Consider the following 24,950-nt stretch of genomic DNA (forward strand, 5'->3'; position numbering starts at 1 on the left):
TGCCTCCATAGGTTATCGGTGGAATAACATATCGAGAATTCCGAGACCGCGGGTTTGCCGAAATTGTTTTTTTTTTTACACGGTGTCGGCCGATCAGCAAGTGAAAGGATATAGGGCGCATATTATAGCCCATTTAAAGAATTATATTAGAGCCACTTCCCCGGTGATTGCATTTTCTAACTTACGCCGATAATTATACCACCGGATACTTTCAAAAACAAGGTTTTACCAGACATCACATTAGACAAATCTATCTAGATAGGGTATATTAAGGATTACGAAGGTGGAACACTTATGCAATGCTCCATGCTTCCCCGAATACGGTATCTCGAAGTTAGCCGTATGCTTCTTAAGCAGAAGGAATCCGTTCTAGCCAAGATACGTACGTTTAGCAAAAATCATATCATCCACCCACCACCTCAACAATGGGCTAGCGACATCATCACTCCAATCGATCCACTCTCTATCCCTCCCATTTGGGCGACAAGCTAGTCTCCAGAGATAGATAAGCTATGACGGGAACCACGCCGTGGACCTCACCACAACGAACTTCGGACTTTTTTGAATCATATCCGAAACCACAAACACGCATAGCCCTTCGTCAGTCCGCTCAACAAAGATAAAGTCCCTCACTATTACAATGTCATTTCATCACCAATAGATCTGTCGGCCATAGAGGAACGATTGGATACTGATTTTTACACTTCCCCGAAAGAGCTTGTCGGCGATCTCAAGTTAATTGTTAGTAATTGTCGGCAGTACAACGACGCGACTACAGTAAACGCAAAGTGTACAATCCAACTAGAGAAGTATATGTGGAAACACTGATCAAGGACATTCCGGAGTCGCATGACTTGCATGAGGGATGATTGTACTGGTGAATCCCGTTCTTTGGAGTTAGGGTCAGTTGTTGGATAAAGAGAATGTTGTGTGGTAGGGTTAGCCAGAGAGGTTGATTGCGATGACTATTATTTCCGGGATACCCCTGCAAAAGAAATGGGACAGCCTAGACGACGAGGCTAAAGAGTCAACGTGTCTTCAACTTTGGGATCTAATCCCAAAAGTCTGAAATATCGCTCGTCCACAAGAGCTTGAGAGGGCGTACCAATGTGCCGCAGATGTCCTGTACTTAGGTAAGAACATGGGTACACCTGATATTTGTAGTCACGTGGTGAATATTTAACAATGGAAATATAAAACCTAAGCGATCTTCACCTTGTTTCTAATCTGAAAAATAGCTGCGGTGCGCGTCGCGCCGTGGTTGATTACGTTAGGTTATCAAAGTCTAGGTAGGTACCTAGGTACACCTGGGCAGGGTTACCTAGTTAAGTAAGTAGGTACCTATAAGGGAGTTGGTTACGAATATATTAGGATTAGTTGATAATCAGGTTGCGAGGCATAGCCCTGGAGATTCTGAAGACCTACGTTATGAAGTGGCCTTCCTGCTAGGTGGAGTTAGTCCCGTCTTGGCAACCTTTTGGACCTGAACCAAACCGTCACCCATGGATGATGTTCACTGGTTTACTGTATGTCCCCGATTCAAGGGGCATGGTATATCTGAAGATAGATTCTACATGAACAATTGCAAAACATGTTAGCCGTCATGGAATGACCCTTGGCCGACTGGATTTTTTGACAACCCGGGGCCATCTTGCGGCTGAATCCCATGTAAGCCTAGATCAGCCTGACAACGCCGACCCGCTCACCACCAGCTCAGCAGGTCTCCGGCCAAATCAAAACTCGGCCATATAATCCGATCTGATCATTACCATGACAGATCCGGCCATCTGGGCAAAAGGAGTGAGTTCGATCTGACCACAGCCCTTTGTTACCAGAAATCATCTCGCTTGGCGATATGTCCGACCAAGGCGGGGTTTTTGGCGCCTTTGGTGCGGTGCTTGGTTATATCGGAGCAGAGGCAGCCACCGATATCTGGTTTTCGTCGTTATTATGGCCCCAGCGATCATTCTCCTACCTCACACTTCGATCCATCCCGAGCCTGGCTCTCCTGATGCCCATGGGGGGTCCTTTGCACAAAGCCGCTCTGAGCACCTTCGATATCGCCAACGCCCAAGGTCTCTTTAAGGGCGCCCACGAAGGCCACATGCTGGGTACTTCGTTCTTTAAGCAAACAGACTGGACCTACACCATTCCCGGTACTGCTAGTTCCGAGCCCCGCGCAGCGCGTAACTGCATGTGGGCGCGAGCTCTTCATTACATGCCTCTACCCGCCGAAAAACCTGGATCACTTGCAGGACTATCCCCTCCAGCCACGGGCGCTGCCATCGAGAAGGGCATCCTCCCGTCCGCCGAAAATGGCCGCATCCCCTTACGAGCGAAAGTCGCCGTCTACCACCTCATCTTCACTCCAGCAACGGCAGAAGATAAAGCCTCGCAGACGGCATTTGTGCGCGAGAACTGCGGCCGACCAGGCCTACAAGTTTACCTCAGCATCTTCATCGCCGAGCTCTCCGGCATCATTATCTTTGCCGTCATCTACGCCATCGGCCGGTCACTCTGGTGCCTCATCTGGCTAGCCCCGCTTCTCCTCCGCCTCCTGAGCGCCTTCTTCGCCCTCGACCGCGAGCCCCTCACCCCTGTCTCCTCCTCCACCTCATCACCATCAACCACGCCGACCGCCGAAGCCGAATCACCTCGTGATTTCGTCCTGCACTTCCCCCAACCCCAAGGTGGCGACCTCATGCTGTTTACAGGTCCCTCAGCCCTCGTGCAGCAGTTCTTCCGACACTACGGCCACCCAGTCCGGAACCGAACCAGGGAGATTCTCCAGCTGTGCATTATAGCGCTTTTCGCCGCTCTATTTCCGCTAGGATTACTGGCCTCGACTCTCTGGATGCCGCCGCTGGTTCAGTACGCGTGGACCTGCTACCAACTATACATTGTCATGACGATGCATATCGTCCGCTACACGTCGTTTGGACGGGACACGAGCACGGAATCTAAGATCGCTGATAATCTGGCGGATCGGCCGGCGATTCTTTTTGGGGAGAAGAGGCATGGGGCTGAGACGGTGAAAGTTAGTCTTATTGCGACGTACCATGCGCGGCATCAGGAGGGGAGGGATTGTTTGGAGCGGTTGGTGAGACGGTAGTCGATGTTTTGGCGGCAGTGATGTTTTGAGTGCAACTGAGAATTAGCCCTTTTTTTCTTTCTTATATTCGTTCCATCTGCATCATAAATCTGATCTCGCACTAGCAGAAGCACAGCCAATAGCAGAACAGCGCATTCGCTTAGTTTTCTAAATATATAACCCCACTTCTGACCTCGAAACACTACTACCAGCGCATTGCCGTTATTTACACTTATATTAGACAGAAAAGCCAGCATAACAGCATGAGCCCCGATGACTGGGTGCCCGTGCGCAGCACCGAGAGGGATAAGGGATACCCCCTCGCCACGTTGATGCGGGTGGTCTACGGCGAGGACATAGGTATGGGAGATGGGTACAGCAGGTGTTTCTCGATCATGTATCGACTGGCTCTGGAGCAGGGCGCGGTCGACAGTGTAAAAAGCCTTGACGGGATGGTCATCACGCGGTTTAATGATGATCGTGCTGAAACACTGCGACAACATCTTACACCGGGGCAGGAACGATCGTTTTACATTCTCTGGAAATGGTGGGCGTCGTGTTCCCGAGTATGTATTGTGGACGAAGCAGAAGAAGAATACGGTGATGATTTCGACGACCTCTTTGACGACGACGAGTCTCATTTCTACCCACAAAACCACGTAGAGCGCGAGACCACCCACCAGGCCGGTGGGATCTGGTACAAACTCCGCTTCAACTGTGTCTACAACAAGTGCATGGCAACGCTGTTCAACGCTGAATTCGAGAACTTCGTAATACACCGAAGCGGCGACGAGCTGGTGAGCCTCCGACGGGACTTGGCGCAGGAAGCTGCTTGTCTAACAATTGCGATTGAAGCTTGCTCCCCGCCAAGCCACATCCAAGAGCCAGCTCAAGTACCATACTCCCCAGATAGCGAGAATTATCTCGCTCACCGGTCGGAGAGTTCCCCGGTCTGGCGCGCAGGGAGACGGGTCCTGGGGAGCAGCGACCTACCCGGGCTGGATCCTCGCTGCAGCGCCGGCTCCAGTATCAAATCCTGCCCCTGGCTGGGAGAGATCCGCGGGTTCCCGCTTTACCTGTGGGATGTGAAAGAGCGGAGGACCGTGGAGGTCTTTTCACTGTTGGACGAATACGATTTCGACATCCCGTACACAGCCATCAGTCACACCTGGGGCCGGTGGCGGCAACGCGATCAGCCCGGGGTTAACATGAAACCGCGCGTGCCGTGGCTGATTCCGCGGAACTCACTGTTCGATGTCGAGCGACTACCAGATATCCTGGCGCAGATTCCAACGGATACACCGTATCTCTGGTTTGATCTGGTTTGTATTCCGCAGGAGGGCTGCGGGGAGGAGCTTGACGAACAGCTGCGGCAGGCCATGCGGACGGAGGTTGCGAGCCAGGCATCCATCTTCAAGGGCGCTACACACGCCATCGCTTGGTGGAATACCGACTCCGCCCCGGAGTCCTGGGACGGCATGCGCAGCGCCATACAGTGGATGTCCTCGATATATCTGGACCAGCAGTTCCCGGATGGGGACGAGTCTTCCATACGTATCCCGCCGTGGAAAGCGCACGACCGGCTCCAGGCCACGGGCTTGTTCTCACCGGACATGGCCACCCTGCCCTGGTTCAGCTCCCTGTGGACGCTCCAGGAAGTGTGCCTGCGCCCTGACATCTGGATCTGCAACAAGAACCTCGACCTCCTCACGGTAGGCGACAACGGGGCCCTCGTCGCCTTCAACACGCTCGTCTCCCTCACCGAGCGAGTAAAAGACACGCTAAGTAGCGAATTTAACGATCTAACTACCCCAGAAGATCACCTTCTCGAGCGCTGGAAGCCCCTCGTCCACCCAGGCTTCCACGAAGTACTCAGCCTCCTCCATCGCACAGGAATGGACAACCTCCACGAGCTCAAGCGCGAGCAGATCCTCTTCCTGGCGACCAGCCGATACTGCAGCCACAGCCGTGCGCAGGCGATCATGTCCGTCCTCGGCATGACAAAATGGTACAACTCCGCCACTACCATCCCGGAGCAACGCCAGCCGAACAAACCGGGCTTCGTCTTCGACCAGTACCCGCTCGCCTTCGTGCAGGAGGTCGCGCACAATCTGGGCTCTAGCTTCTTCACCACCGTCGTTCTGGCGGATTACCCGCCCGTCGACGATGAGAAAACTCAGGACGTAGTCCGGGGCACTATGCTCCCCTTCCGGGCCCGGAGCTCCGAGCCGCGACGCCTGTATGTGCCGCACTTAGAGATGGCGGACCATCCGTCCGTATCGACGTGGGAGGTCCGCGGGGACGGGGCGGTGCTCCTACCGGAGGTGGAGATTCTCTTCTCATCCGATAGAGACTATGGCGATATCAAGTATATGAAATGCTTTGTCGATTTGAGTATGCCGGTGCCTGAGCATATTGTTAAACGGGAGAACTTGCAACCCCAAGGGAGCATGTATCATGGGGATCTCCGGTACTGGATTAAACAGCTCATCCCGGAGATCTACGGAGTGCGTGGGACGTACTATGCTATTCATCTCCGGTACCGACCCGGAAAATGGGATGGTTTGTTGTTGAAGGCCGCCGGTAGTGGGGACTCGTCGCAGGCGGAGAAGATGATCAAAATCGGGAATCTCCATATACTGACCTCGGTGGGAGATGGGGAATACCTGCCCAGGCGTAAATCAGTGGATGTTAACTGGATTGCTTTGTAGGTTCGAATCTTTGTTATTGTGATTGCCTTATCATGTTACACAATCTGTCTCTGTATATGCTCTAGAACAGCTATACGGCTCTAAGGTGATACGCAAACCGTCTCTGGCACGGTCGAGAAAAGAGGAAGGTCATCTGTCACGAGATATTCATAAGCCCCAAAGATGCAACCTTGGAAAGTAGTATGTTAATAAACAACAGTGCTCAATTCCTCTTAGACACTCATCAAATGGCTGGATATGGTGGATATGGTGATAAGGGGGCTTGATACCCGGAAGGGACCAGGAGCAATACCGTCACTTAGTCTCGTGCGTTTAACCAACTGCTTAAAAGAATCCGTCAAGAATGTATCTGGCCACTTGGTCCATGTACTAGGAATTTTCACACCAGTATGATGCACACCATACTTTTCACAGTCTCACTATATGTATACTGAGTTCAGACTCTGAGCTTCTATACAGGGTAGGATGAGTGGTTCACAAAATAATGGAATTCGAGTTCTAGCCAAACAGCAGATTACCAAGAAACTACCGGAGTTGACTTAAATGACGGAGCACCTATATAAGATACCCCTTGGCATATCTCAGGTACAACGCAAAGAAACCCGAAGCAACTATATCCAGAAACAGCCAAGTAATTCACCATAGCAGGATACACAGTTCGCCTCCGCCAGGGACTCAATAATAAGCCTCAATAGCATCAACGACCTGCATAGAAGTCATTAGCCCAATTCACGCCAAACCAGAAGAGATAGAAGAGAAAACAGGATACTCACAAAGTTCGGGCTGAGGAACTTCTCCCCACTACTTCCCGATATAACCGCAATATAGACTGAATTATCACCATCAACCACACTTGCCGCATCAAAGGAGCAGGTGTACACATCGCCATGACCCCTATACGCGCCGCGCGTCACGCCCCTTGAGTCAATCGTAGCCGGAGCATCAGGCGCGTCACACTCGTCTTTGTTAAGGGTAATTTGAGGCCGTCCACCGGCGTACGAGAGGGTCGTTGCAATTCGGACGGTGATCTTTTCGGCGTCGATGGCTCCGTCGACCGTGAACTGGATCTCGAAGTTGTTGTTGACGTCGGCGAAGAGTGCCATAGGGAAGGAGCTGTCTTTGCTTGAGCCGACGACAAATGGCGTAGGGTTCCAATCTGACATCCTGCCGTCGGAGGGATGCATGCGGAGCTGTTTGTCTGCGTTGAGGAGGCCAGAGGGTGTGCCGTCGTACTCGCCGATTTGGAAGATTGTGGTCCTTTCCCCGGTGATGATTTCGTTCGTTGCGCTGATCGAGGCTGTTGCTGTTGCCCCGGCTGATACGGCCACGGTTGTGGTGGCTGCGAGCAGCTCGTCCTGGTATAACGCGACGGTGTACGATCCCTCGGCGAGTTCTGGGGACGTGAAGGAGGCGTCTGAGGCATTTGTCCAGGATTGGTAGTCGTCATTGTAGAAGTGGACGACGGCCGGGAGGGAGTCAGATGTTCCACTTACAGAGCCGGAGATGGCGCCGCGGCCTGAGGAGCCGGTGTAGCCGTCTAGTTTGAGGTCGTCGAAGAAGGAGGTGTCAAAGTCCGACCACGATGGGATCGAGGAGCCTGTAAATGACAGGATGTATGGGCCGAAGAAGCCAGTGCGATACTCCTCTGTCTGGACGTGGCCGGAGTTCATGTAGTAGGTGACGGAGTGGTAGTCGCCCCCGAGGTTTAGGTCGATGTCGCGGAAGAAGGGACCGCCGGAGGATTTCTCGCGGGAGCGCGTGTCAGAGAGGAAGCAGGCATGGACGGAGCTGTCTGAGGTGTAGGCGCAGTAGACAGAGTCATCGATGAAGCGCTGGGAGGAGTAAAACTATTTCATGTGTCAGCTGTGGGCAATCGAGTAAGAGAATACGGTCGGTGGTACCTTGCTTCGTGTTTCTCCGTCAACAAGGAAAACATCTTCTCCCTCGACGACTTCTCCGCCCGTGGTATCCGAGACATCGCCCTCCTTATAGGCCCCAGGAAGGTTAGTCAGACGTGCGATATAGCGGAGTTCCCCGACGGAGGGCTGGGAGAGGGAATTAGTGCCCATGTAGATTGCGCTAAGGCCGTCCTGAAAGACGTAGTAGTGGGTCAGGTTGAATTCATCGTCATCTATGGTGGCCGAAACCACCGCATAATTCCCTAGTCCTGTTAGATATATGGACTGGGCACTGAACCTGGGATGGGGAGTAACCTTCGGTCGTATGCGTTACGGACGCCCCGCTACCAAGGCCAGATGCAATGTGACTCAGAGTTCCGGAGTACTGATACTCAGTCTCTCTATACTGGAGTGAAGAGATAGATCCGGAGTTGTCGATGGTCACCACGAAGGCATCATCGCCTTCAACGTCAACGACGATACCATCGTCTGTTTCCTTGACGGTTAAGCCTGCCACGAGGGCAGCTGATAGAACTGCGGTCCAGAACAACATTGCTCGAAGGGATGATAGATACTTCTGGATAAAGGAGGTTCATGGACATCGAGGGACTCATTCTAGCTGCAAAAGCGCCGACTTATACTAAACCCACCTTCTCCATCGGCCGAACATTATCACGAAACACCGTTGACGATCTTCTTCTTCCGACTTATGTCAAACCAACTTTCTCCATCGGCCTAAACTTATCATGAAACGACGTTGACGATCTTCTTCTCCGCTCTGTGGAATAGATTAATCAACGCGCGTCAGGCCCGGATCGACATGTATTCAGGAACAAGATCACTAGCAACAGATCTGCTTATTGGAGGGATATTAGTTGTTGCGCATAGATTAGATTGATTGGAGCTTGGACCATTGGCCAATCAACACTCCTGAGGTCAAGCATTTGCCCGAGTCAGGTTCATCGGGATAATTCATTGCGACGTTTGGACGCCCGTGTCAATACCGAAGACACCTAAGGTTGGCCGTGTTAGTGGGGCTACACCGGATAGCAGATTTCACCTTCGTTCCAACTTTCTACCCATTTTATACCACCCGAGGACGCTGTATCAGTTGAAAACATAGAGTTAGGGGCAGTTTCGGAATAAATGACGACCCCTGAGAGAGTATCTTTAGAATGTCTTTGACCGGCAAGTTCTGATTAACCAGAAAATTCTCCGAGCAAGGGGAGTATATACATAGCCCAAGAACAAACTCCCAAGATCAAAATTGTGATAATAAGAGTATCTCATGCGGCAAGAAATCGGGGCATTGGGGTGTCAAATATTCTTAGCAGTTCCAGTAAATTACTGAATTGTATCACGTGACTAACATGACTGTACGTCATGTTACCTATTTATAGCAATTTGAAATATACAGAAGCGTGTAAAGCAATCTGCATAAATATATCAGAATTAAATTATATATATCTCCAAGTCTCTAAATTATCGTACCTTCAGTACTTGTGGAAATTCCATTACGTTACGTAGGCCAGGAATCTCGGAAGGTCCACTCAACCCTTCCAAGGTTGTCCCAACGTGATGTTTCCCGCTGACGGCCCCGTGTTCCTTTCCCGATCCACGGTCCTTTCCGCCATATCTGGAGGTTAATTTAACCACACACCACTTAAAAATTTACCCCTTCATTAGCTTGCGACTCCAACAATGCTCGCCACTCACTGGCTACCAGCCGCCCGGCTGAACATGAACCGAGTGCGAAAGTTCTCCCTACTTTCCACCCATGCTTCATTTCCCGCGACGATGTACCGGTACCAGCTGGACCGCAGGGCCACACTATACGATGTGACCCAAGACGAGACCCGCCACCGGAAGGATGCAGTCAATGTGTCCAAAGATGGGCTGGTTCACGCCGCGATCTCGAAGTCAAGCCCTTGTCTGTAAACTCCTGTCCAGCCCTCGTGTAATGGGGTCTAACTATCTACGTATTAGACTCTAATGGGCCGATCTTCATGCCCAATTCCCGTCTTATGCAGCAAATGCTGCGCTTTGATTTCGAGCGGTACCAGGAAGAGATCGCCGACGGCAAGTGTCTCATGGATCCCACTGTTATCTGTGTTCCGCGGGGTATGATGTTCTCTATGCTCGATTTTTAGTGAAAAACAGAAACTTACGAGTTTAGGTACTCCTATCCCATCGGCCCTGGTGCTGTGGAGAGAGGGGGTGTCTCGCTTTTCTCTGCAGCCTTCAAGTCCCATGGAAATAGAAAGTGAGTTAACGCAAGATACCTGGGTAGATCGGGCGGTTATTAACGATTTATAGAGCTGAACGACGTGCTCAGCGAGTTCTATGAGAAATCTGCGACAGTTGTTGGCGCAGAGGAGTGGATTGAGAAGCATCCATACCGGGAGAGCTTTGCTGATGAGAACGAGAAAGGATGGATGGAGGTCTAAGTACCTCTGACCTTGATCTGTCAGATGTAACATACCCTTGAAAATGCATGGCCATTATGGCATTACCGACTGCAGATTAGGTAGGCACCTTTTTATTGCCTTGGCCTTCGAGGCCACCTGTGTGACGAAGTAGGTTAATGTACCGCGGGCTGGGGTTGAGTGATTGTATCTTCTTGATTTGAGAAGAAAGTGACATGGGGAAAGTATCCAAGTAGCGAACGTGCACACTCAACCGCACAACCTCTCTTAGCCAGTCGTACATCTCAACAAGCTTCGCAATAATTGTGGTAGAGACCTAATTCGAAGTTAGAAGTTTGATTATTCGGAAAGTATTTGACATGATGGAAGAAGATGGGCATTTCCCAATTCTAGCAAACAGCAACTGAGTCATCACCCCGTTAACCCTAATTCAGTTCCGCGGGGAAACCATTCTTGAGAAAAGCCAGTCTTCTCTTTCCGTTCTTTCGATCCTCGCCACCGTAGATTGAGATGGATCTCTGCTGCAGGCAATTCAAGAACGCTGTCTTTGCCTCCAACCACACCAGGAATCCAGGGTCTCCACTGCAGAGGCGCAGCAGTCTCTCCGGGTTGTACGTAACAAAGTCCTGACGGTTCATAATTCCAGTGGCGGGGAGTGTCAGAGTAGGTAACGCTCCACGACGTTCAGCAAGGAATCTTCGGTAGTTATCGATATCGGCCTTTCGTTTTATGGTTAGCCCGGAGTCAACAATGCATGAAGGGTTTTTCCAACGCCCAAGAAACATACATTTTGCACTTCGCTTGTGTCGTTCCAATCAATAACGCTCAACATATGATGGCGGCGGTGGATCATTTCAGCAAGCTCAAACTTGATGCAGAGTTCCTTGGAGGCCTCACAAATAGCAAGGCGGAACCCCAAATTCCAGAGGAACTTGCCGTCCACGGACCAGAACTTACGAGTCCATTCCAGAATCGCAGATAAGTCGTAGACATCACCTTGCATTCCCATGGAGGGCTAGTGAACCATGTTAGCGTTGAAGTAATCCTTATGTGCTGGGGGAGGAATAAACGTACCGTGTCACAGGCAATGTTTCGATTGCAACACTGCCAACACGACTGACCGTCTTCGCTGGGAGCACACTGGATTTCAAAGGGCCTGAGCGGGGAAAGGGCATACTTCGCGATACTAGTATGAAGGCAGTTTAGACACCAGTTCCGAAAGGGTAGTTCATCCATATTGGATGGTAGATTGACCCTGGACGCTGAGTAGAAGATGATAGACGCGTACGGGGGAAAGGAAAACAGAACGGAATTGACGCGAGGTTATTTCTCTCTGAAGGATTATATCAAGATGGCTTCTGGGAAGGAGCGAGCTACACGAAGCTATTCACTGACTTCTAGGTAAATGCCTAGATGCCACATCTGGACCATCGGTTCCTGCCTGCCTATACCTACCTAGGTATGTGCATATGTACCTAGGTAGGTACACAGTATACAAACAAAGTTTGGGGCCACGAACCAGTGTGATTGGTATGGCGGACAAAGTCTATCGCAGTTGTTTAAAAATTATTCCAATTCAGGCTGGATAAATGCACATATACATATACCAAAGTTCACAAACGAAACCGAGTGGAAGCTACGAAGGTGTATAGCGCTCAGGGTTCAGAACCCAAAGTTGATGCCTGAATGCCTGAATTTGGCCTGGCAGAAAAATAAGAATACCTGAATTACCATTACGGGGCCCTTAATAAGCAAGGTATCTCCACCTGGGCAGGACCTCGGGAACCCGCCGGGGCGAGGTCATCCTTACATAAGAATGAAGCCTCCAGGGCTTTGCTACCGTACAATTGCATGTATGTCCAAGTTTAGGGCGGTTTACCAACCTCCAGTATGAAAGTGAAGCCTTTTTCTCTTATACAAATGTATGCATCTCCAATTTTTGGGGTGGGTTACTCCCGAAAAAGGGGTTACCCTGCGACCCTACGAGCGCGGTGGACGGGCCATTTTCAAACCCCTTCAAAAATGCAGATATATACGTTTGTATAGAAGAAAAAGGCTCCATTTCATACTAGAGAGACAGTGTATGTAAATCACCTTCAAAATTGGACATGCATGCATTTGTATGGGGGAAAAGGCTTCGTTTTCATACATGGAGAGGACACTGTAAGTTGATGCCCAAAAGCGGTCTAAAATCCAGGCCAAATTCAGGCATTCAGGCATCAATCCTGGGTTTTGAACCCTGAGCGCTATACACCTTCGTAGGAAGCAGAAGTTATTCATTCGTCTACAATATAGTCATAGAGTAGAGTATGGGGGTATTTCTTGATGAAATAATTCATTTGACCTTCCAAGGTTGAATACTCAAAGATGACACAATCCAACCATACTAGGTACCTGCCTACCCTACCTGTGTCCCTACCTAGGTATGATAATAACCAAGAATGATCTTGTAGTCGCGCTGGTGGTTTGTAGTCGTAATTGTGAATCACCATACATCCAACTAGCATCATTGGTCTAGTGGTAGAATTCGTCGTTGCCATCGACGAGGCCCGTGTTCGATTCACGGATGATGCACTACATTTACTTTTTGTTGTTGTGTTTATTATGATTTCTGGCAACTCATTTTTTTCCTTTTCCTTTTTCTTTTTTGAGAGGTTGAAAATATTGTCCCGAAATACTGTTATTCTTTTGTGTGTTTTGTCGGACACCAAAGCGCTATCTTGACAGCTTATAAAGTCAATCCGCGGACACTCAACCGGCCTGGAAATAGCATTAGACACAGAAGCGGTAGGTTGGCCCGATTACGTGCTGGCTTTTCGATCTTCGGGAGCCAAATTCGTTCCCTCATTCGCATAAAGACAACGATAGCTAGCTGATATATAACGGGTCTGTCTATATATAAAGCTATAGCGTGGGCGTATCACTGTCATCGGGCATTGACCTGTTCCTTTTGATTTCTACTCTCGACGATTATGTCAACACAAAAGGTTCATTCATTAGAGCTCGGATATTCTACATTGGTTGCGTTAAACCTGGGTTGTGCTACGGGCTACGGGTAACTAGCTCTTGCTTCTTAATTCTCTACCAGGCTACCAGGCAAGGCCACCTATGACCGGGTGTCGGCAACCCAGTTGTGAAAGATCTGAATAGTCAGCCAATACTGGCACCTTCACCGGAGGTCATTAATTACCTACCATTTTCTTTCTTCTGTCTACTATTAATAGGGTGATTGTCTGACAAGAGCTTATATGTAAAAGTAGGTCTCGTGAAAGTAAATTACATTGAGCTATCTCTACTAAGAGTGTAAAATCGTCCAAGCTTAGGTGGTGTACACTACTTTTGAGCCAAGGCAGGCCTTTGAAATGGTCCGAACCCTCCTGCAACCAATCCGTTTCGAACGTTGTCGCAAAGTCACACCTATGATCACCATCTTGACGGTGAAACTTGATGATTGCACCGGGTGCTTATTCTCGCACAAAATTGACGAACCGGTGAGAGCCCTCAAATGGCACAGCCGAGTCCTGTTTTCCATGGAAATTGGAAATTGGAGGCAGTTTCAGAGTTCCGGTAGCAGCGAGATTTCAACCCTGCTCATTGGGAAGAGATGGTCTTCTGACCCGAGGAACTCTGGCGTTTGACCGTTTTGGAAAACCGAGAATGCTAGCTTGAAGCGATTTGACGGATCTACCGCAGTAACCACAGTGGATGAGGCTGAAATGTCTCTCCAATAATTTCATTCGGGAAGTTGGGCACTCCAAGGATAGGTTTGGAATGTGCCTCTGCGTAGGACTTCGATTTCATAGCAAGAACTGGATAGGCTCCATAGGTAGCTCAGTGCTGGTTGAATAGCCAGATAGCCACCTAATAGTCTAGCTAGGTCTCTTGTTTGCCATCGCCATGGCAGATTCCGCCACAAAACACTTACCTACGCTTTCCCCCACCACGAGGACCCTATTAAGTGGTCAGGAGTAATATGACTATCGCTGGCATATTTGATCACTTCAACAAATTGTGGGCTGTGTAGCCAGTGCCAGGAATCATCTATATCTTCCAATATCTCTTTTCCGGATACTTCAGGCAGCAAACGGTAGTCTAGAGCCACAATAATTGCCCCTATTGATATGGCATAATCCAAATGATTTTGGTCAAGCGAAGAAAATTGGCGACCTCGGCGACCTCGGCACTTAACGCGGCTACGCACCTATGCGGTTTTGCTCTCTAGATCGACTATATAAGTAAGAGCCAAGTTTTACCTGTGACTTTTAGAGTTATATCCTTATTTTCTGTATACTCTATATTACATATCCTCCGTTTCCTAGATTTATCGATAGCGGAGTTGTGAGTGGTATACCCCGGTGAACTCGATTCCTGGTATGATCAGTCCCAATCTTCTAATCTAAAATATGTTATTGCTGAGAAAACTGCGTATTCTGTCCCGATCTAACGAGCAGCAATATGTGCAATCTGGCATGTCGAAAGTGTTTATCTATGAGCCAGAAAAACGAGTGACTGTCAAGGAACTTTTGCAAGATCCTTCATTCAGGGCCATCATGGAGCGATAGGGGAGCTGAAGTTGCCAATGCCATTCGCATGAAGCTCGAGTAAAATGTCATATTTGTTGTTACTTTTAGTGATGCCTTCTTCAGGAGAGTCGTCTCGTGTACTTTCCTAGTTTGCTGGTGCATATCTTCACACACATACAGTGGAGTAAGTGGTAATATCGTTGGTGGTGAGCATTGTCAAAGTCCTGGACAATATAGTACTGTGAGAAATGATAACAGAGTCTTAATTGATGGAAGACCTGTACAAAGCGAGCAAGACAATCAGGTCAAGCCAGTTGAAAGATTAAATAGGACAAAGTGATGGAAGGGTGCAAACAGAGCAAACAGTTAATCGGCATATTGGCGCGTTTCCCCGCTGTAAATGGATTGCGCAACGAAACGGAAAAAGAAAAGAAACCGCAACAACCCGGCTATTCCCGCCTATTTATATGTCCAGCTTTCGCTACAACTTCTCGCGATCCATACCTTTCAATTGACCCACCACCGATAGACCGGAAACTCCGGTTGACCAACAGTATGGGCAAAGACATGTCCCCGCCACAGGGCGTCACGTCCCTTCTGGACACGGATTTGTACAAGCTGACGATGCAATGCGCGGTCCTCAAATACTTCCCCGATGTTTGTGAGTAGTCTCTAACCGAGGAATGGGGGTTCTCCAATGGGGGGTCTGGTGCTGATCTGGGCGCAGGCGTGACCTACGGCTACACGAATCGGACCCCGCATATGAAATTGCGTCGCGGGGCATACAAATGGCTTTTAGAGCAGATGGACAGTAAGTACATTCCTTCCTGTCGCAATAGTACAGCTTCTAACCAATCCGCATCTAGAACTGGCTGTAATTCGCGTCACTGCCGAGGAGCGTGAATGGCTCCGCCAAAAGTGCCCCTACCTCAACGACGAATACCTCACCTTCCTAGAGACCTTCCGCCTCAGACCCTCCGAGCAGATCAAGATCAAGTTCGTCCCGGAACAAGATACAGGCAGCGATGACGACGAAGGCAATGTGGAGTATGTCGTCGAGGGTCTCTGGCTCGACACGATCTTGTACGAAATCCCGCTGCTGGCGTTGACCAGCCAGGCGTATTTCATGTTCACCGACAAGGACTGGGACTATGCGAATCAGGAAGAGAAGGCATACCGGAAGGGTTGCACTTTGCTCCAGAATGGCTGTGTGTTCTCTGAATTCGGCTCGCGCCGCCGCCGCGACTACCACACCCAGGACCTGGTTATGAAGGGACTCTCCCGTGCGGCAGAGGAGGGAAAGAAGCAGGGTTGGCCCGGTGTGATGGTTGGGACTAGCAATGTGCACTTTGCTATGAAATACAATACGGGTGCCGTCGGTACCGTGGCACACGAATGGTACATGACCATTGCTGCTATCACGGATGACTACGAAAATTCCAATGAGTTGGCATTGAGTTACTGGCTTGGCTGTTTCGGAGAAGGGGTATGTAACTTTCGTATTCTCAGCACTTGGAAACGCCGTAGACTGATTAGCGAAACACAGGTTCTTGGAATTGCTCTCACTGACACCTTTGGTACGCCGGCGTTCCTGGATGCGTTCAGCAAGCCTATTTCAGCACCAAACGAGAAGGGTGATGTTAAGCCGAACACGATAACCTACGCTCAAAGCTACGCCGGTGTCCGCCAGGATTCGGGCGACCCAACGTTCTTCGTCAAGATGGTCCGGGACTTCTACGATAGCCAGGGTATTACCGACACCAAGACAATAGTGTTCTCAGATTCGCTGAATATCGAGCACTGCCTGGAGTATAAAACGATTGCCGAAGAGGCAGGCTTCAAGCCTACGTTTGGAGTGGGAACATTCTTCACCAGTAAGTTTGAGCTTGGAATTCTGAAACGCAAAAAAAAAATAAAAAATCAAACGCTGACAAATTCACAGACGATTTTGTCAACAAATCAACCGGACAGAAATCCAAGCCCCTCAACATCGTTATCAAGATCGCCACTGCGAATGGCCGTCCCGCTGTCAAGCTTAGCGACAATATGGGCAAGAATATGGGTGTATCCGCCAAGGTCCAGGAAGTCAAGAAAAGGCTGGGCTACGTTGAGCACGAGTGGGAAGAGGGTGATGAGAGTCACCGCTGGACAAAGCAGGCATAGACAGCCTATCTTTGCCATAAATTCCCCCGAGTCATAGACATTTGCTGAAAATTTGCTGAACATGAGCCATGATCATATTGGTATTGGAGAGGCTGTTATTGATTTTCGCTAGACATGATGTGCCACCTCCATAGAGAATAAGAATCAATGATATCCTTGAAGACATCAACTCCGTTCTTCCGCAACGACTCTCTCCAGTGATGGACAGCCGAGCCATGCGCACTCAAGGCTCACAATACCTCCTCGTCTTCCTCGTCATCATATTCGTACTCCGCATCCTCTTCCTCATCGTACTCCGCATCCTCTTCCTCGTCGTACTCTGCGTCCTCTTCCTCGTCTTTGTCCTGTTCCTCTTTCTCTTCGTACTGTTCGTACTCCTCGTTATCAAACTCCATGTCCACATCCCGCCTCCTCAGCTCCTCAGCAACGTCCTCTGCAGCAGCCTGAACCGCAGCAATATCAGCCGAAATCTCCGCAGCGGACGAATACTCCCCGCGCCAGCACTTCTCCACAATGTGACTAGCGACATAGTCATTGTTGGGAAACTCTCCATTAATGAACCGGGCGGTGATGACATCCTCATCATTAATGGAGTCCAACTCAGGAAAAACCTCGTGACCAGCAATAATATGGTAGATTGCGGATCCCACAGCGAAGAGATCAGTTTGAACATTGACGACATAGAGATTCTCGCGGGGCATGTACGCCTTGGCGCACTCGCGCGTCATTCCATCGAGCAAGGGCTGACCACTGACGCTCGACAAAAACAAACCCTGGAAGTCGGCGAGGATGATATTGAAGTTCTCATCGAGGAAGATGTTTTGCAGACAGATATCGCAATGGATGACGCGCTTGGAGTGCACGAATGACAGCGTATCAACGAGCTGCTTGCACCATTCGAGGCGGCGTTCGAGCCTCTCGTCCGGGTGGGCCTGTATGAAGTTGTGGAGAGTGCCGTTGGGGTAGTACTTCAGTATGAGACCGTCTTCGACCAGGCCCATGGATTGGATGATTCGGGGGTGGGGGCCTATGATTTGCAGGATGCGTCTCTCGACTCTGATGCTTTTCAGGAAGCCCAGGTCATTGAGATCGGAGGCATACTTCAGCACAATTCTGTCGTTGAGCCTGCCGATGTAGCAGGATCCACGTGAAATTACCTCTTCTACGCCGGGTGGGAGGCGTTCGTTGGCCTCGGGTTGGCTAGTTCTGCGGACCCTTCGGACTACAGAGCCCATTGTACCATACTGTGATACTCTGTTAGTATATGTTTGCGGTTCCGGTATGTTGCTAGGGTTACTGACGGTCGGATCAAACAGATCCATTGTGCATGTGCATGGAACGACGATGTTGGGTCAATGCAAGTACGGAGTAGATGAGAAGGGAAAAGCATGATTTGGAATAACAAGGTGGGATAACACGCACGTAAAACGATCAACAAACGTTATGGATGCTTAGCCCGAGAGACGACTAAGCGATGCGACTAAGCGATGCTATTATCCACCTGGGGGTACCTAGGTATGCAGACCTGATGTTGGGATATGACACTCACGAGCCGGCAGTACTACTGGGCCCTTTGATTAGATTGAATTAATGTGATCCTTGTGCCAGCTTCTTATCATAGCTGAAAGAGACTGTCTATAGCTATAGTTTGCAGCTCTGTGTCCAGTGGCTACCATATCATAGTAGGACTCCGAAGGGATACCCCACAGACAAGCGTCGGCTTTATCTTTTCGTCGAGAGTTACCACTGAGCCGAGCTCGTCAGGACCCCTTGTCCAGCTCCTCAAGCGAATATAGAGAGCTAACCATTTCATTCGCCTTGGAGACCTTGTAAGGAGCTATACAGAACTACCAAATGACTCGTACAACTCAGCGGTATCTGCAAGAATGCCTCGAACAACACTTTTTCAACAGTGAGTGTGACTTTCTCAACTGGTCGTGTCTGGACGGCCGCTGAGATCCTGAGCTGTGTCCATCAGACCTTGGGGAACGAGAAAGGGACACTTGGTGTCGCAATCCTTTCCCAACAACTACCTGCTACCCAGTATAAATTCTGTTAGTTAGCACCGAGCGCAACGGCTGGAGAGGTCTATGACTTACACTAAATGCCAGTCACCTGTCCCATTCTCCCTGCATTTATTCCGCATAAGATGTTGACTTCTTATCTATGACTTGGCGTTGACTTCCCTCATGTATCTGCAGCTCCAGCAAGCTTGAGCTTCCTAGGAATAAAAGTTGGAAGAGTCTGAAAGTTACGAGTTTGTGAAATGCGGATCGTGCAAATTGGTCTTCGGGACAATTGAGGGCCCTTATTTGTTTTTCGTAGTTGTCCTTTCAGATTATCATATGTGAGACGCGAGGGTTGCCAGGCTCTAGAGTTTGTTAGGGATCTGAATTTCAACACCAGCTCTAGCACAGGGCGGACCCATCGCACTAGCCATTGGACGGTTTTGCACCCTGGTCAGGCTCGGCCAGTAACTGAAACAATTCATGATTACAAAGCGGATATCTTCGGCGGCAAGGAAGCTTGACTTAGAAGCTCGAGAAACGAAGGCGAAGCGAGATGGGGAAAGCCCAGGATATCGTCTCCTTGAAAGTTGTCGACGCAGAGAGGTGCGATAATTCCCTCAGTATATCTAGTGAGGCAATCGAGTACCAGTGGACTTTGGCTTCTTCCCGTTCTCTGGAAATCCCTATGCAGAGGTTCCCCAACGAGAGAAGGCTCGAAGAGTGAGATTTTCCGGGATGAGCGTAGGATTCTTTGTATATAGTCTGTATCGTTTCGTTCCTCCCAGTCAAGAAATGCTAGCGCACGTGAGAAAATGATAGTACGAGCTGGGTATCCGAATGGGGATGCTCACTGGGTTATATACATCGAAGGACACCTTCCCCACAAGAATGAATATACCGAGATTGGCTGGGGTGTTGACCTAGTCATTTTTCTGGTTAGCGTCTAGAAGTATGGGAGGATGGCAGAAATATACTGATTCAATTATGAAAGCATTTCGCGACTCTCTTTGCTTGTTGATTCTGTTCTCGTCGACAACTGATAGATGTGGGTATTGAGGCTACGGAACTAGGAGCTGGGAAAATCAAGAAGAAGAAACTGATATTCAATCTATGGAAACAAGGCTGTTTATAAAGCCTGATCTAACAAAGGAAAAGCAAACTAGCCAAGGCTCAGTCTGCATATAAAAAGACATCCGATCTATGAGGGATTCTCCAACAGTGGGAAGTGTTGTGCACACCGTTGAGGACACTGTTAGTCGCATCAGGAGAGACGCTACATGAGGGATGCGAGACAGACATCAACTTGAAAGTCCAGCCGTACGGTTGCGTTGTGCGTTTACATCTAGCTGCTTCCACTTTTCCCAGTTTCTCAAATTATGATCGGAACTGTTGAAACGAGCCCATGCAAAATAACCAGGATACTCCATAAAACGACGAAAAAGGTCTGGCCTTATCTGAGATTGTAGTTGACAAGCAGCCCAATCCACATCTGGCGTACGGTCACACAGCCGAGTATGAAAAGAAGAGTCACTTGATCTCGGCGAACCCAAGCACTCCGGCACCATTGTTGTAGTGCGCAAAACAGACTTAGAATAGCCAATGTCGACACAAAGGATGGCCACGATGAGTCTGTTCTGAGCTGCTTATATTGAGGCGATATCGCGGAATAGAAGCAAAAAGCCAGAAATAGGAGCCTTTGAGTATTTGTAAAAGCGATTGAAGTCCGCTAAATCCTTCCTCGTTCTCTGAGGGAGAATGGGCCAATGATGAACACGTCTGATGTAAAGCCTTGTTCATGGCCTGTTTAGCCATGGAATTGTGGCCCACGGGCTCTGTCGGCTGACGCATGGTCTAGACGATGGGAAGCATGTGGAAATGTGTGCTCCTGCCAAGGAAATTTCACGGTCGAGGTCCCAAAACCCTCACTAAATTCGAGCATCATTGTATAGCCGTCAACGGAAAAGGCTCAGAATAACCAGTGTCTGCAGCGGGACAAGCTCAGAATAGACATTCAAAGACGAGAAATGATTATGGGGAGGATGTTGTATATAGTTAGGTATATAGTTAGGTATATAGTCAGGTATATGTTCAGCTGGGTAACGGTGTCCTCAATTCAGAAACATGGATGCTCTCAGAGAGCCGAGACTCCCAATCCCAGTTAGGGATAGATCGGAACATGCGAAGCGGCCAGTCGACGTTCTGAGCCTGAAAGAAATATCCGGGATAACCTGGCCCTGTGGCAATCCATGCAAGCATCCCAACCCAAGTCCAGTCATGAATGTTGCGACGCAACAGGAGGAAAGATTATGACCACGAGAGCAACTAGTGCAGCCTGGACCACCACGAGCCGTATGGTCAATAGACTAGTCGGATGCGTACCTCATGCTGGCTTCTTTTCGATTAGGTACGGCTTTCGATTTTGCATGAGCTTGATTGGCACTCCAGTTGTGGTGCACGTTCATGGAGGAGGAGGTGATAATTGGGATTGTGGCGAGACCACATATTCTCTTTCCTTTTCCAGGTCATTTTTGAGCTCGAGGCTGCCTAAGGCGGATGCATCCTGGGGACCGACCATAAGGGGAACCACGCCATGTCGGGTGTAGATCGGTGGTACTCTGCGTGCAAAATCTGGAAACCCGGAACAAGGCAGGCCGATATAACGACAGCGGCTGTGATAGTCCAACCAGACGGCCAAGCATACGTATCCCTTGGGATGGATGCGTATATATACGGGTGATGTCGAGGCACAGAGCCGCCGTTGGTTTGGCAATACTGTTGACATGCACTGCACGCAGGGTATCTGTTTGGCATGCAGTCCATGCAGGGTATGCGTTTGTCTGTCTGTGTGCAGACTGAGCTTTTTGGCTCTTTGCATCTTAGTCATACAGCTGGTTTATATACCAGCTTTTTCCCATAGATTCATCTATCACCTCTCTTCATCTCCATCTTTCCTCTCCTCCGTAGCCTCAACAAATACGTATATGGCGTGCAGCAAAGACGACATTCGACAGACTGTCGAGACATGGATCTTGTAGGAGATTCACGGCATTCCGTGGCGGCTCCGTATTTGCTGAGTACTCCGAGTGGCAATATATATATGCTGTTGTAGAAGATGGTTCTGGGATGCCTGGAGCCTCAACAGAGAATGAGGCATCAATCCACATGCATGGTCATTTCGAGAGGATTCTGCGAATATCTGCCCAGAAGAGCCTCCAAGCCTCAAGGCATCAGAGATGAATAAATGGAAGACCACCCAGCAGTATGATGGGATATTCGGCTGAGCTGGCACACTTATTCTGACACTGGATAAGCTTGGAACATAACATGGAAATCCAATGTGATAATTGTAGGTACCTCCGAGCATTGTCGCTGATGTTAGGTTATTCTGTTGCCGGGAGAAGCTATGTATGCATCGCCTCGACCCTTATAAGATATGTGATATTAGCGGTGACTGTAGAAACCCATAGACAGAGGTCAAAGCCTACCCAGGACACAACTGTCATACCTATACCACGTAGACATATAGCCGTGGGGCCCAATCGTCAGAGACATCGTGAATAACTGGATGGATAACTCGAGGGCGAACCAGCAAATGTGAAGACACTGTCTTTGTTGGTGTGTCACGCTTGGTGTCGTTTTACGTTGAGTGACATACTGAAGAACCCTCACAGTAGGACTTGCTTGCGAACCCAAAGGGACCGGTTAGAAAAGGCGAAGGTATTTGGATTCCTGGAAATGTGCTGTACTTAGATGGCCTCTGATCATGTCGAGAGGAATAAAGTGTATAAAGTGAGTTGACTTTCGACTAGTTCTTTCTGTAGGGCGATGTCAAGGGGAATCCACATGAGTGTCCAACACTTTCACAACCGAAGAGTGCTGTTACTCCTCCCATAAGGGCTAATAGAATGGGTTTTAAAAGCTGATATACCGTGATGACGAGAGAACGTCTAGGTTGGAACTGAGGGAAATCTAACAGGTGGTGGTTTAAGGCGGGAGAAAAAGGAGCCAACAAGGATGGCTCATCACAAATGTATATATGCACTTCTATTCTTACCCAAACATCTACGCAGTACTAATTGACAAACATGTTGCGCATTCAGGCAGTTCATGACTGGGTTGCTTTGCATTTCTGTCTTTCAGACCTATATTGACAAGAAAACAGGCCTGTGAATGAGTGGCTATACTACGCGCAATAGACGTGAGGTTGTGTTTGTATTGTTTGCAGTTTCTTGGAAAGTTCTACGTGTAGTCACCGGTATCGTATTTATCGTATTTATCGTATTTCCAAGGTTAAAACATTCCCAGACCGCTCATCGGTATCCTGCTTACCCGTATCTCCGGAAAGGTGATTTTCCCGGTACCGAGACGGGCGTCACGGGCCGCGTTTTAGCGGTAATAAATAAAGTTGGGGGCGGAAATTGGTGTATCTTGGTCGTTTGCCCTTTTCGGAAATTTGTCGGTCTCACAACCAATCAGATATTCAAAGATGATTATTTATAGGAGTCCACAATTTCTCCTTTGGCTTGAAGAACTGGTAATTCACCATTCCTATGAATCATGCTCTGTGAAAAATCTGTTGCCTACTGATTTGGTGTTCAGTTATCCCATACAATATTGTGGGGTCCTTTTTTAAGACTAGACATCTATTCTGACAGCCACTGCAAAACTCTCTCAAGCAATTTTAGCCCCTCAGTTGGCCGGTCTATTCCCAATACCTCCGCAGAAGAATTCCTGCTATGCTTCTTGTCTTCTTCTAATATCAGCTTACTAGCCAGCTCATGGGAAATTTCGGGATGCGCTTGAAATGTGAGGACATTGTTCGTGTCGTTGATGAAGCACTCTTGATTCTCGGCAAGGGAAATGAATCCAGGTGGCGGGGTGTAAACCTCCCCACTGTGAAGCTCTATTGCTCTCTACTAAATGATTAGTTCCAGAAGTTAGAGTCATGAGGCGGGACCGGGCATACGTAGGATCCAGAGGTCGCGGCAAATGGAAAGAACTTCATGCCAGCATCTGTAAGACGAATATCTTCAATGGCAGTCTATCCAAATCAGAACCAATTCGATCAATATTTTCATTATGCACGTACAATTTCTCCAGCGGGAACAGGTCGAACCTGGCCACCGAATGCCCGGGACACTGCTTGATGACCCCAGCATACAGCAAGTATCTTTGTCTTAGGAAGATCTCGAGCAGTGATTCGAACATAATCCAATACTCCCAAAACCCAGGGGTCCGAACAAGCGGCATCTATCTTGCCACCACTCAAAACTACCAGGTCGTATCTGGACGCATCAGGAAACTTGCGCTCCACGACAGGGTCGTAAAAGTCGACCTCCCCTGTGGGGGCAATTGAAGCAAAGGCTTCTCTGAAGCACTCTCGAACCACTGACTGGAAGTCTGTTTCATCCGGCGGGGTGTTGATTAGCACAGCGATCTTTAGATTGCTCACTGAGTCCATATTTGCGTCGATGAGTGTGACTAGACAGTATATCTGACGAGGAAGTGGGAGTAGAAATGACCGACAACCGTATTTCCTAAAGTGGAAAATGGTAAAACAGAGAAAGCCAAGGGCCGAAGAATAGGCGATGATGTGATCTCCGATCTCAGAACCAACCTGAGTCTAGGCAACTTAGGCATCGTAATATGCTCGATTTGGTCTGTCACCAAAAAGTCTACTAGTACGAGAGATATTAATATCAAGTGGAGAATGTTCTGTAAGCGTCAGACCTTGGCAAAAGTGGATTTCCACTATACCTAATCGAAAATATCACGCGGGAGCGACCCGAGGTGATTTTCGCCACCCATTGCCGGGTAATTGGAAGCCCCCACTACTCCGTAGAGTCTACCATATATAGTTTAGTCTGATACATGTAATGGATTACTATACACTGTATGCTTACCTGCAGGATGTCGGTGGGGCGCACGGCCTTGCAGGCATCGAGGAAACAACGAGAAAGCAGGGATGGTGCATTTGGAAAGTGCTATGCATGCATGGGAACCTAGCAAAAGCATGGCTTGGAAACTGAGGCTGAACTCATAATTGCCGGTTCCAGGGTCGATTTCTCGGGTTGGCTTGGCATATATTTGCCAGATCCCTCAGAATCCAACTGAGCTAAGCACTCACAA

General features: G+C 49.0%; 8 protein-coding genes across 8 annotated transcripts; 4 read left to right on the forward strand and 4 right to left on the reverse strand.

Annotated features, from left to right (window-relative positions):
• Nucleotides 1–1,855: 1,855 nt before the first annotated feature.
• On the forward strand, nt 1,856–3,112 carry N7525_007819 (uncharacterized protein; the record flags this gene model as incomplete). The annotated part of the gene is made up of 1 exon (XM_061214213.1): nt 1,856–3,112. The coding sequence occupies one exon, from the start codon at nt 1,856–1,858 to the stop codon at nt 3,110–3,112; it is 1,257 nt and encodes a 418-aa protein (XP_061068644.1).
• A 242-nt stretch (nt 3,113–3,354) lies between these two features.
• Nucleotides 3,355–5,802, forward strand: N7525_007820 (uncharacterized protein; the record flags this gene model as incomplete). Its single annotated transcript, XM_002568230.2, has 1 exon — nt 3,355–5,802. One exon carries the CDS (start codon nt 3,355–3,357, stop codon nt 5,800–5,802), a length of 2,448 nt encoding a protein of 815 aa, XP_002568276.2.
• Nucleotides 5,803–6,477: 675 nt separating this feature from the next.
• On the reverse strand, nt 6,478–8,253 carry N7525_007821 (uncharacterized protein; the record flags this gene model as incomplete). Its single annotated transcript, XM_002568231.2, has 4 exons — nt 6,478–6,507; nt 6,576–7,649; nt 7,704–7,963; nt 8,016–8,253. 4 exons carry the CDS (start codon nt 8,251–8,253, stop codon nt 6,478–6,480), a joined length of 1,602 nt encoding a protein of 533 aa, XP_002568277.2.
• Nucleotides 8,254–9,401: 1,148 nt separating this feature from the next.
• N7525_007822 (uncharacterized protein) lies at nt 9,402–10,147 on the forward strand (the record flags this gene model as incomplete). The annotated part of the gene is made up of 4 exons (XM_002568232.1): nt 9,402–9,630; nt 9,687–9,821; nt 9,877–9,963; nt 10,017–10,147. The coding sequence occupies 4 exons, from the start codon at nt 9,402–9,404 to the stop codon at nt 10,145–10,147; spliced, it is 582 nt and encodes a 193-aa protein (XP_002568278.1).
• Nucleotides 10,148–10,551: 404 nt separating this feature from the next.
• On the reverse strand, nt 10,552–11,362 carry N7525_007823 (uncharacterized protein; the record flags this gene model as incomplete). The annotated part of the gene is made up of 3 exons (XM_002568233.1): nt 10,552–10,845; nt 10,914–11,141; nt 11,201–11,362. The coding sequence occupies 3 exons, from the start codon at nt 11,360–11,362 to the stop codon at nt 10,552–10,554; spliced, it is 684 nt and encodes a 227-aa protein (XP_002568279.1).
• A 3,842-nt stretch (nt 11,363–15,204) lies between these two features.
• Nucleotides 15,205–16,812, forward strand: N7525_007824 (nicotinate phosphoribosyltransferase; the record flags this gene model as incomplete). Its single annotated transcript, XM_061214214.1, has 4 exons — nt 15,205–15,310; nt 15,377–15,460; nt 15,516–16,523; nt 16,592–16,812. 4 exons carry the CDS (start codon nt 15,205–15,207, stop codon nt 16,810–16,812), a joined length of 1,419 nt encoding a protein of 472 aa, XP_061068645.1.
• Nucleotides 16,813–17,042: 230 nt separating this feature from the next.
• On the reverse strand, nt 17,043–18,134 carry N7525_007825 (protein kinase family protein; the record flags this gene model as incomplete). The annotated part of the gene is made up of 2 exons (XM_061214215.1): nt 17,043–18,056; nt 18,114–18,134. 2 exons carry the CDS (start codon nt 18,132–18,134, stop codon nt 17,043–17,045), a joined length of 1,035 nt encoding a protein of 344 aa, XP_061068646.1.
• Nucleotides 18,135–23,464: 5,330 nt separating this feature from the next.
• N7525_007826 (type 1 glutamine amidotransferase) lies at nt 23,465–24,282 on the reverse strand (the record flags this gene model as incomplete). Its single annotated transcript, XM_002568238.1, has 3 exons — nt 23,465–23,734; nt 23,788–23,862; nt 23,911–24,282. The coding sequence occupies 3 exons, from the start codon at nt 24,280–24,282 to the stop codon at nt 23,465–23,467; spliced, it is 717 nt and encodes a 238-aa protein (XP_002568284.1).
• Nucleotides 24,283–24,950: the final 668 nt, after the last annotated feature.

The sequence above is a fragment of the Penicillium rubens genome (genome assembly GCF_028828025.1).
Source record: "Penicillium rubens strain IBT 27055 chromosome Unknown utg000003l_segment0_segment0, whole genome shotgun sequence".
NCBI lineage: Eukaryota > Fungi > Ascomycota > Eurotiomycetes > Eurotiales > Aspergillaceae > Penicillium > Penicillium rubens.